The sequence below is a fragment of the Limulus polyphemus genome, unplaced genomic scaffold (assembly GCF_000517525.1).
Source record: "Limulus polyphemus unplaced genomic scaffold, Limulus_polyphemus-2.1.2 Scaffold3209, whole genome shotgun sequence".
NCBI classification, from domain to species: Eukaryota; Metazoa; Arthropoda; class Merostomata; order Xiphosura; family Limulidae; genus Limulus; species Limulus polyphemus.
Genome location: NW_013668819.1, coordinates 34,488 through 47,120, shown reverse-complemented (window position 1 = coordinate 47,120; position 12,633 = coordinate 34,488). Strand labels below are relative to the sequence as shown.

The 12,633-nt window shown below is 28.2% G+C and overlaps 1 protein-coding gene across 5 annotated transcripts in view; it reads right to left on the bottom strand.

The window, feature by feature from the left end:
* Window positions 1-12,633, bottom strand: part of LOC106468901 (multidrug resistance protein 1-like) — a 96,363-nt gene that overhangs the window by 49,319 nt on the left and 34,411 nt on the right. For all 5 annotated transcript variants that reach the window (XM_022397266.1, XM_022397267.1, XM_022397270.1 and 2 more), the window contains 4 exons: window positions 11,867-11,991; window positions 7,633-7,749; window positions 1,172-1,226; window positions 348-461 (listed from right to left, as the gene is read on the bottom strand). In XM_022397266.1, coding sequence (XP_022252974.1) covers window positions 348-461; window positions 1,172-1,226; window positions 7,633-7,749; window positions 11,867-11,991 — 411 coding nt within the window. The remainder of the gene's footprint in view (window positions 1-347; window positions 462-1,171; window positions 1,227-7,632; window positions 7,750-11,866; window positions 11,992-12,633) is intronic.

The following is a 12,633-nucleotide window of genomic DNA, read 5'->3' as shown; positions in this document are numbered from 1 at the left end:
AACTACGTGCAACCATTGGTTTAGGAGTTACGTGCCACACAGGCACACTGAATCTTATTACATGGATGTCTCAAAATAAATGTTTATATTAGGAAACAACTGTTAATCATCCATAAAGATGATAAAAAAATTATTAAAAGAACAAAAACTACCAAAATAACTCAATACTAGTGACTTGAGGAAATGATCAAACAGGAAATAAGCATAACTTGATACAGATTTTAACTTAAAATTGTTTAACAACTAAAATTTTTTTGCTATATTAAGTTAATAATAGTTAAGAGTTCCTAACATTAAATAATATCTATGAAGTAATTTTTTAACAAACTTTCAAGCAAAAGTCTCACATTATCAACTATGTTGAAAATAACACCTGCTGAGCCTTTAGCTGTGGCTATGGCTGTTAGATGAGGGACAGCATTACCCAGGGAAAAAGATCCAATCAATACAGCAAAAAAAACCTGAAAATCAAACAAAAGCCATACAGCATAAGAAGACATCTGCTTGTGTCTCTGAAAATTTTACTTATGCTTTTATAATCAAACAAGGTTCTTTATAGAATGAAATTATGCAACTTATAAAAGTTACATTTCATTAAACATAAATAATATTGGTCAACACAAGTGAAATAAAACAATAAAGATTTTCTGTAATTTGTAGCATAATGATTTTTGCTTTTCATTTTATATCATTTTCAATTCCTCTGTTAACTTTTAATTTTCATCAAATATAAATTTTAATTCCTACAGTATTTGCTTTATAGCAATACCACACTGTTTTCTATCTGCTGTGTCCAAGCAGGGAATCAAACCATGGATTCTAATTCTCATAGTTAACTAACTAATTAACTTCAAATATACTTGCAATTACACCTCTAAAATCTCTGTAACACTACCACAACTTTTTTCCTTTAATTTGTTGACTTAAAGAAACACTAAACTTCTAAAAATCTGTCTATCTATATCAATTCCAATCATACTAAAATCTAAACACAAATCTATGTTCATTTCCCTTTTAAAACTAAAATCAAAATAGAATAAAAATTAATCCAATGATATATTAAAAAAGAATTAAACTTGTTAGTTTAACAACAGGGGTTCTATAAATAATATCAGAATAAACATGCAGTTAAATAACTAGCATTTAAACATATTTTTGATGTTGTACTTACTGTAAACACTGAACCAGGATCCATATTTCCATTTAATATAAGAATAGATCCATACCTATTTAAAAGAATTAAAAATATATATATTTAATTACATTTACAAGTATTTATGTTCACAAAAAAATTTACATCTCAATATGTTATTTTTTCATTGCCATATATTCTGCTATGTTGAAAAGCTTTAAAGAACAGACAGTAAAACTGCTACCAGTTAATTCCTCCACACTAAAACAAAACATTACTGTTTAAGTACAGTATGTAACTTCAGTAATAATAAAAACAAATTAACAGGTCTGAAATTAAAGGTTTGCTTCATTCAAACTACAGGTTACTGCTAAATGGGGGGAAAACAAAAATACTGCATCAAACAAATTAGTCTTTTGAAAACATTCATATTGTGGTATCTTCTTATAAGACATTTTCTTAACAATTAAACTTCACTCCATAGCCCACAAAGAGGTAATTTGATAAGAATATCAGATGTAGAAAGTGTTCACTCCAACTCAAAACACACAGGAATAGTCATATACTTTTAATAAAACTGTAAGAATAATTGTTAAAATTAATTTAATTGTAGCTTACAATTGCTAATGTAAATTCACTAATTTTAATTGCATACTTCCTTGTGTTTAAAAAGACTGAAATACTACCTAATCATTGATACAAGCCAAATTCCAATTTTGCACACACAAAAAACAAAAAGGTAACAGACATTAGCTAAGGAGTAACAAATTTTATTAGTGAACAGAGAAGAAAGAATCTATATATATCACTAAGAAATTACCTAAGTATTTTGGAATAGAAATCTATCACAATTCAACTGTTAACAGAATTCAAGAATATGTAACAGGACAGAGGAAGAGGTTATAAGTCAAAATCTGCAATTCAAGTCTCTTATCCATCCCACAAACAGAGCAGGATAAAGAAAAGTCTGATCACTGTTGATATTACACAAGTTTTCACTGTTTCTTTCTTTCTTCACAAGATGAACATTTTGTACAGTATCAAACTACCTTTCCTCCATAAAAACCATCTAATAAGCAAGATGAACTTAATTACAAGTAAACAAAATGGCAGAATCTATTGTATATCACAACAATGATTTTCTTTTATTTGTTTCCAAGTTGAAACCAAAAAGTCCATGTGCTTTTCATTAAGTGGACTTTTCTTCTTAATAACCAGCATAGAACTATAGCTAAAAACTATTTCTAATCTTTATTTTGCTTAAAGTCATTATTATTTTTAAAATTTTAACATTTTCTGGATTAACACAGATGGACCTATGCTTCATTAGTTATTTATCATTTACGTCTAGCCTATAGTAAGTTTATTTACCAGTATTCACTTATTTTTTCCTTAATTAATCAAAAAGTTCTTTTCACAGGTGTGTGAGAGAGAGTAATGAAGAAATTTTTTAAAATAGTAACAATACACACGCTAATTCAAAAAGTTTTCCATACAGTGTTATTCACAAAATTATGCATAGTATCAAAATGTGGAAACCAACCAAGGGGTCAATAAAATGTTATAGAAGTAAGAAAAAAAGTAGAATTCATAAAATAAACATTAGTTTATAAATATAATGATTTCCACTTCAGTTCATATATTTATTTTTTACTAGTATGAAACCTATTTGATATATCCTCCAATTGCAATGCATAAATAAAAATTGCTTGCAACTATTGCTATTAATTTTTTCACTATTTTATTGTAAATTGATTATTATGAAACCAAAATCTTATGAAACATTGCATTTGTTTTTTAAATTTTTAATGAGGTGTTGGGTATGTAACATTTTACATTAATTAATGATAACCAGCATGGAACAGTATTTAAAACTATGTTTAATCTTTAGTTTGTTTAAAATTAATATTATTTTTAGTTTATATATTGGTATTTATTCATTTATCCTTAATTAATCAAAAAGGCATCTGTTTGTCTGTGTGTGAGAAACAGAAAGAGAGAGAGTAAGAATGAAATATATTTTATTCTCATAAAAAATTTAACAAAAAATGTTGCTAAGGAAAATATCACTAATAAAGTGCAATCATAAAAAATACAAAAAAATTGCCCTCCTATTAGCAACACATCCTGCATCCCAATATTTCTTTAGTAACACAAATTATATTACATTGGGAAATATATGCACAAAATAAGAAATCAATATTCAAATCATTTGTTTCTTGAGTATCAGTATTTGAAATAAAAGTGAGTTCACTATATAAAATTTATTTTTCACAATACTACCTGCAACTGTGAAAACAAAGTAAAATCATATCAAGGAAGCTCCAAGATCAATCATTCTTGACACTAATCAAATTGTGTGAACTGAAGCAGATGTCATATTTTGGCAACATTTTCTATTTACTCACATCCTGAACCTAACTTCATATGAATTTAATGTGGCCTAATGTCAAACTTCAAATATGGTAGTGTTATTTGCAAGCTCATACTGGTTACAAGAAGTTGGTAATTAAATATAAAATGTTCATTAGAAGTGAGCAATAATATTATCTCAAAATTAACACATGTATTACACCTGGAAATACACCAGTACAATGTAGTTCTATAAAATACATGTAAAAGTAATGTTTTCTTGGATGTAGGACTGCCTTTATGGCCTGCCAATGTGTGTGTGTGGCAAGTAAACCCTGATATCTAGATTCTTTCCCAAGAAAATTTGCTAATTTCTTGAATTTATGCATCTAGCAGAGAAACACTTTGCACATATAAATGATGTTATTCACGAGTGGTAACTTCCTGCTGACGAGCAAGACTGTTGCTCTTGTATTCGTTTTACAGTAAGTTTTGAGTGTACAGTAAAATGTTTTAAATGCGATGAAAAACACAAATAATAATAAAAATAATGTTTAATCATTTTAATATTTTTATAAACATTCTAAAATTGCTGTAGTCAAACGTTTTTGAGGTTTTATTACAGAAACACTAAAATATCAACCACTTATCTCAAGAATGATAATCTAGCCAATGAGCCTCAAGGCATTTTTCTTTGTTCACATGAAATGTAATGTTTCCGCAATTTGTTAAACAGATGCTTACAATTCTACATATCATGTGGCTATAATTATCAAGACAATGGACACGTTACAAATCATACCCTCCCTACAAACAAAATGTGAAGCTCAAATTTTAAACCATCATTATGACTACCTAAAACTGTCTACATAATAATACCACATTTTTAAAAGCATGCCATAAAATTTTACTTATTCCACCCACTATTCCCCTTTATAAAACAGTTTGTTAGACCAAATGAATCTTAACAGTACTCATGAAAATAACTCATACATGAACTCCCAATAACTATAATGAAACGTTATCAATCACAAGCACATAGAAACTATATTTGTAGAACACAAGCATGATATCAATCTTTCATGTATGCTGACTATTGCTCAGTTCTGTTGTCTGTATTGTATATTCAGCTTGTTTGTCATTTATAAGTTAAACTGTATTTTCAACTGAATGTGCATGTCAACACAGCATTCAATTCATATTATGAGCAAAGGTTTTTTAATTTAATATAATAAACAAATAATAGCATAAAAGGCTACTAATTGAAGAGGAAGCTATCACGGCAATCCCACTTTGAAACAGAGTGCTGAGGTGGTCAAATAATCCTTATTAAAACCATGGAACCTGACTTATTAAGAAAAGAACATTCAAGTATTAAGGTAAAAATACACAAATGTACTGTTTGTTGTGACAAATTTAAGACAGATTAAGAAAAATAAAAGCTTGAAATATCTTCCATACTCTGCTCTAAATATGTATTTCACCCATTCAGAAAAGATCTTCAAATATGGCTGCCAAAAAAAAATTAAGATAAAAATAAACTATGCTGTAAGTTTAAAAATATGGCCTTTTCACTTTATGTTGAACAGTGTATGTAATGCAATAATCATTAGAAAGCATCAGTACTGATGATTGCAGCATTTCCTTAGCCGATTGTAAGTCTAATGTTGTCACTAGTTCAGAAAGTAGAAAAAATACAACAAAATATAATCATGAATAGTTTTACATTGAAAAAAAATATAAAAATAATAATATACATCTAAAATCTAACATTTCTATAAATATACCAAAAATAATTCTGATAAAAAGTTGGCATACACAATCACACACACAAAAGGTACAATGAATTTCAAAAATAGACCCAAAACTTCAGCATTTTCCAAAAGTTGACTATACTTCTCCTATACCAAAAACATATTTTTTAAATTAAACTGCTCAATGACATGTTCCTTCTGACCAGTAAAATTACCTCAAATGAAAGTGCACATTATTTGATAATTAGCATTTTGATTTGATTTTATTACTGCTACATAATTTTATAAAAATCCCAGTCAAAGTCCACTTTGAAATATTTTGTATGATTTTGTCAACAAAATATATCTTAGAAATCTACAATATTTTGGTAGCATTTAATATGTAAAAAAACATTTGAATGATCAGAGTTAAGGCTTAACTTTTACTTTCTGAGAATACAGCAGAGATAAAGTTAATTGTTCACACTGTAAAATATTATTTTCAATATTATAATTATGATTACAAACTGGAGAAAGTTAAATTGTGATAATTAATAAAGTATAATGTTTTGAAGTTAGACCATGATGTTAGATTAAAAAAAAATAAAAATTATTAACATACAAGCTGAGGTACCAATCCTTCATCTAAGCTATGAACTTAAAATAATGTAGGGGGAGAAGTATGATAAATAACACAAAAACCCTAACTTTCATACAATTTATTTATAAAAAAGCATATTACTACAGTATTCATTATTGCCTCACCAAAAGTTTTATACAAGTTTTAAAAACTCAATATGTATATACTTAAAACATGGTATACACTGTGCAATGGTCAGGGCGACTTTGTAGGAAGAGATAGTGGCAGTAGGGATGCTTTTTTTTAACTGCTTTCAACACCCAGCCCTTAATGTTCTTCCACATTGTTTCACGTGATTAATTAATTCACAGTCATTGGCCACAGAAGTGTCTTACGGGCCAAAGTTGAAAGGTCACGGGTCAAAGTACCAAGTGGGTATAATGCAAGAAATGGTTTATCATATCAGCCTTATGGTAGCTGTTGGAGTTAAAACTTCAGCTGAGTTTATGTATTATTGCAATAGTGGTGAACATTTTTTGATTGCATTCCTCTATAGAGAGTGCTAGTGTACTCTCCACGATATGTAAAACAGTTGTGTGCCCTCCTAAACGTTGTGTGTATGTTGTGTTACAGAAAATTTAATACTTTCTTTTTTGGTACAAGGAGATGGTGCCATCTATGAATGTAGTTAATGTTAACTTGTGTCAAAAATAAGAAATGTTAAATAACAGCAAAAAAGGGGGTTGTGAATCCCCCATTAAAATGTCTATTGTTCCAAACTATTATCATACAAAGTTTGGTTGAGATTGGCCCAGCAACCTAGGAGTAGTTAGATAATTGACAGACAGACAAACAAACAAACAGACACAGATTTTTGTGCTTTATATATATATATATACAGTTACTCATCATAAAATTTAAAAAATACAGAATGATATAGATTAAATTAACAGCAACAAAGTCTTCATGAAATGGCTATAATGCCTCATATAAATTGAAATCAAACACTTTATTAATCACCTAAGCTGAAACATTCACACGCATATTTTTAATAAGAAAACAGCCAAAGACATAATGATATCAATACATGTAAAGTTCTGTGTTACATCATGACAGCTTACTTGTGTCACATTAAACATAGCACATGATCTTTCCTGTTAAGTGTACTTAGTTTCAAATGCTTGTGCAAGTGGAAATACATGTTAAAGCAACTCACATTTGCATTGTTTCTTGCATCAAAGTAACACTTCACTCTCATATTCTGATAGTTACTTCCAAGCTTCATTTACTTCCAAAGATATTGTATTCTGAATTATTCAGTTACTTAACTATGAATAGTGACAAACAATTACCTACAATGACAGCATACACTTGAATTATCATTTACTCTTGTAAATATGCTTAAAGAACATTCTAAAGATTCATTGGTCTTAACTTCTAATTAACTATTTTCCAAAGTATATTCATAAGCCAAAGACTGATAACATATGTTACAAATCTATTGATAATATATTTAATGATCTGATATATGTATAAAATGTATTAACATACTAAAGTTTATATATATATATATATATATTAGTATTGAATGCTCTGTCTTTAATAGATAAAATGATCTTTAATTAAAAAGTACCCTAATGAACAGATATACACAAAACAGGAATGATACCAATAAATATATTTTAAATTAGCTATGTATGTAGGCAAGTAAAGAAAAACAATGGAACAAAATTAACAGGCTATTACAGGTTCACATAATAACTTAATCCAGTCCTTATTCTGTACAACTCACACATCTTTTACTATTAGTTAAAAAAAAATTATGTCCTACTCACCAGAAAGCCAAAGCATATGAACCATATAGCACAAGAAAAGTGAAGCCTAAACCAATGGAAATGAAAATGTATTTTCGCATTGCTACTTTCTTTCCAGCTAATAAAGCTTCAGTGTATCTAAAGAAAGTTATTACATACATGTATATAAATAAATATGCAAATACATACACACATAAATTAATCACAACATATATAGTGTCATTACCAAGGAGTTGTTTAAATTTATTCACATTTTTCTATTTTTAAATGCTTGATTTTCCTATGGTGATTTTAACTTTAATTTAGAATACTGGAGGGCTATAAATATTTATGGATTGCTGCTGCGTTGTTACTTGTAGTGACCCAAGATTTACATTTTTGTTGATGTTTAGAACAGCATTTACTACAAAAACAAAGATAAACCAGTTTACAAAAGATACTGGTCTTACAATGACTAGCAAGTTTAATATTTTTGTTAAAACAATGTAAACATCTATTATATAAAACAAGGTTAAATTAATGATTTTCAGTGTTAAGAAATCTCACAATAACAATATCAAGGTGAAAATTTCAAACACACTACAAAATAATGAGTCTCCTAGAATACAATTAAAATAAGAATCATAAAAAACAGGTACTTATTTTATAGTATAATATAATAGCCCATGTAAGTAAGTTATATGTACATAAGTTAACAAATAATAATCTAGAAGGAAAGGTTTGAAACATTGCTTCTCAGTCATTTTTCCATTAATAGCCTATTTAAGTAAGTTGTATATACACAAGTTTCAATAAAATAAATCTGAAAGTGATTAAAACAGAAGAGGCTTGAAAAACATTGACTCTCAGTAAGTTTTCAAATTAGGTAATGTTTTTCCATTTATCTATATATACATATAGTGTTCAAGGTAAAGAGCACAGTTGCTATATTAAAGATTTTTAAACCATGAAATTGTTTAATTTATTTAGTCTCCTATATATACATGCAAACAGTGGTGTGAAAAAGTAAGAGACTATCCTACTATTTTAAATACATGCTAATCTGTGACTAAATGTGGTTGTGAACTAGTTTTTAAACTCAAAGACACATCATTAGTTTTAAATGAGTTGCAGTTACATGGTAATGTAACGACTCATAAACTAAATGTCTGAAGACGTTGCATGTTTACAAATCTATAAATTGCCTAGTCAATCTGAGTAGAAATCATTTACAATTTCATAAAATTTAACTATAAACAATACAAAAGCAAATTATATGCGCCTGTTAAATCACTTGTGTGATACCATATCCATCTCTTGTATTAACACCACTCAGATCTTTTTCAAATATGGGGTTGGAATAATAGTGCAACAAGCTCAGCAAAGAACAAAATCCACGTCAAGTTGCCAAATGGCTCATAACCTAGAGAAACTACTGATACCATGGTTAGCTACTCTTTTGTTCATCACAGACTGATAAAATCTGGTCTTCATGGATGTGTTGTAGTGAGAAAACCACTTCTGAGACCTCATAAAAAGGTATAACTGTTGGACTGACGAATAATGGGACCTAATGTTGCAGGCTGACAAGTTAAAGTTCTAGTTTCTCAGCTTAAAAAAAACAAATAAGTGAGGATATGCACACACAAACACAAAAAAGACTCTGTGATCAGTGTTTAAGGTCTAGAGTTAAGTACAGCAAAGTTTAGAGGTGCATATCAGTCCCTGCCAAGTTTGATATATTCTACTCATTACATGGTCAGTAGATGTCACCCATTTCTTTTTGTAGTTGTTGTGGAAGTGGTAGTTATGCTGTTTAGGCACTTTTACACCTTCCTATAAAATATTAATGTGCTGATCTTCTCTTGTCAATGTCATTCATTACTCTTTGTAATTGATATACTCTGACCTTTACTATTTCCCTACAAGAATATCCTTCGTCAGAAATGGCTGTGAGAGATCTATACAACCGTAAGTTGAACCCTGGTAGCATTGCACTGTTAAATGGTCAGGAATTTGCAGTGGACTAAATATATATGTGGCACCACAACTTGTTTATACAATGATCTACCACTGCATCAGCATATGCAAATTATTCTTATAAATTGCAATCCACCTTCATAACTTTTATTGTACTGATTAATATGTTGTAAAAAATAGTCACTCTCTCTATTTATAAGTACACTAATTAGTAATTTCAAAGGTTAAATAAAAGTTACTTTTACTCTTTCACCATTTTGTGCTTGTTATAGCTTTCATGCTATAACTTTTAAATCAGTATGCATATGTTAACGAAATTTGCCAATTATCAGTAAACATTACAAAGCTTTCATATGCAAAATATAATTTTTTTAAAAATAAGTCTTAAGGTTTGCTAAGCAATGTTTTTCTGATGCTTTTTTCTTTTTGCACATTTCCTATCTAATATGCAAAGTAATTTTTCATTTTAAGATTAAATATAGTTTTATGCATCAGAAAACATTCAAATTTTACATGTGAAATATTTATAATGTCCAGATAGTTATCAAACGTTTCTTAAGAAAAAACTTCATATGTTATCTGTTATATTCACTAATGAATTTCTGTAAGGGTTCAGAAGATTTAACCGATCTTATAAATTCCATAAAAAATTTGGAAATAAATATAAATTATGCCTCTTTCATTCTAGAACGAACACAAAAACATAAATGTTTAGATTAAATAGCTTAAATCTCACAACATTATACATTTATATATATATATATATATATATATATATATTAATTTTAATATATTGACCTTTCAGTCGTGCCTGGTTAACAATACAGAAGTTATAATGACGCGGCACATGTGCACTCATGTTACCGCATCCAATAACATAAAACTGACTTTTAGTCTTTACAAATGACCTGTCTTGGCTGTGTTTTAGTAGACTAGAATTTTGTAAAATACAGTCACATTTCAATTACTATATATTACATATGCATATAGATTATTGCTATTTTGAAATAAGTTCTTATATTAATTTTTCTTAAAACATAAAACAGTAACTAAAGAAGTAAAGCAAGCAATTATATATTCTAGTTACGACCTTTGTACTCTGTTGCTGCTTGATGTAGGTTGTCAAACCTTTAAAAATTTGCACATAGAGGATATGAAACAAGATAATGTTTTTTCAGTTTTATATATACATTTAAAAAACTAAAAAAATCAGTAATTACTACATCAATACCATAGAATTCCACTATGATTTATCAAGCTTAGTAACTAAGATGTATTTTAGTCCAAAAAAATATGAAACATCTAATTTGAACCAGTGCTGCATTCAACACACCCCATGACACACAAAAATCAATGTTTATCTGTGTTTTTAATGTTTACTTTTAAATTAAGAAATTGTGTAATGTATAGCACTCCAATTTGAATAATGATCTACAGTTTGATACCAAACTTAATGACATAAATTCATAAAATAATAGTTCAATAAATTTTGAATACGAGTCAACAAACGAGATGACATGGCTTATCACCCGTGACCTGTCTCAAAAGGGTTAACATACCTAAAGAATTAAAATAAACATTTTATATGCTTAAAAACAAAAAAAATTAAGAGGTACAGGTACAGAAACTTTACATAACAAATGGCTCTTTAACACTGCTAGACATCTGACTAAAGTTTTGATTGTTGTGATCCCATTCATTTCAAGAACCATTATGAATCATTTCAAAATATCCACCTAACTTGCTGAATAACATACATCTTCACCAGTTATTAATTAAATTACCACAAGTAACAATAAAACATTCAGATGATTACAGAATTCTTGTTTTTAATCCAATGTGGAAATCTACATGAAAAATATTACCAAAAAAGAAGATATTTAGATAAGGATTATTTCCATTTTGTAAATGTTCTCTTATTTTTAGCTGAAAATAATGTTGTTGTTTTTTTAATTACAATTAATTCTTAGTTAGTTTCAGATTCAAAACTTTAAAACTTATTGATTATTCACTGTAAATATTTTACATAACTGTATTTGTTTCTAAGTCCCAGAGGTACCATATTGTTTATAGTAAATATGTAAAAATTTTACCTAGCTAATAATAAATATTATTCTTAATAAATAGCAATTTATGTTCATAAAATGTTCAACTTCATTTTTGTTCAATGTTTTGTTATTTAGGCTTCTTTAGGACCAATTTATGTCCTGTACAATTTTAAAACAAAATGTAACAAAAATATAACTAATATAGTTACAGTTCTAGATGTAATTATAATCACTATTAAAAGAGACACCTAGTAACTTCTCTCTTTTCTCCTCTGAATACAGCTACTGTCCTGATATTTCCTAGAACTTCTTCAGCCACACTGCCAGCTTGTGCATACTTCTCCTGCTCTCTAGCCGATGAAGAAGCAATCATCTATGTAGAGGCAGCAAATTGCTACTTTAGTTTCTTTTTTTAAGGAGTTCAAAACCCATATATTTCTGAACTTCTTCTAAACTCTTTTAAGTGTATTACAAGAGAACATCTGGATTTTTTTCACACTAACATTTTGGTGGTTATGTAAATCTAAGGGCTATGTACATTTAACCTTCTTATGAATTTAATGAAGTTTTGTAATAAATTTATGCAATATAAAATTTATTTTACAATGTAGAAACCATGCTCTCATTTCATTTAATTCTTCATATATTTTTTTCTAGAAAATATAAAAAAAAAGTTTCAGTTTAGCTTTAAAATATTTCATTTTAAATGCATTTTGATAGTTTGAATTTGTTATTGTAAGTCTAAAAATTATTGACTTGAAATTGATGAACATAATTCTATAAAACGCTTTTAGAAATTTATACACATCATACAGCAAAATCTCAAACTTTAAATAATCTGATTGGTATTGTTATTATACAGTCTACTACAAGTTTGCCAGAGTTCAATAAAACATACATTAACATTAATTTTCCTAGAAACATAACATATACAACTAATGTCTTTCTCTTCCAATATTGCCTTTGTTTTCAATGACAAACAAGTAATCTAAATTTCCATCAAAGGTCAAATATC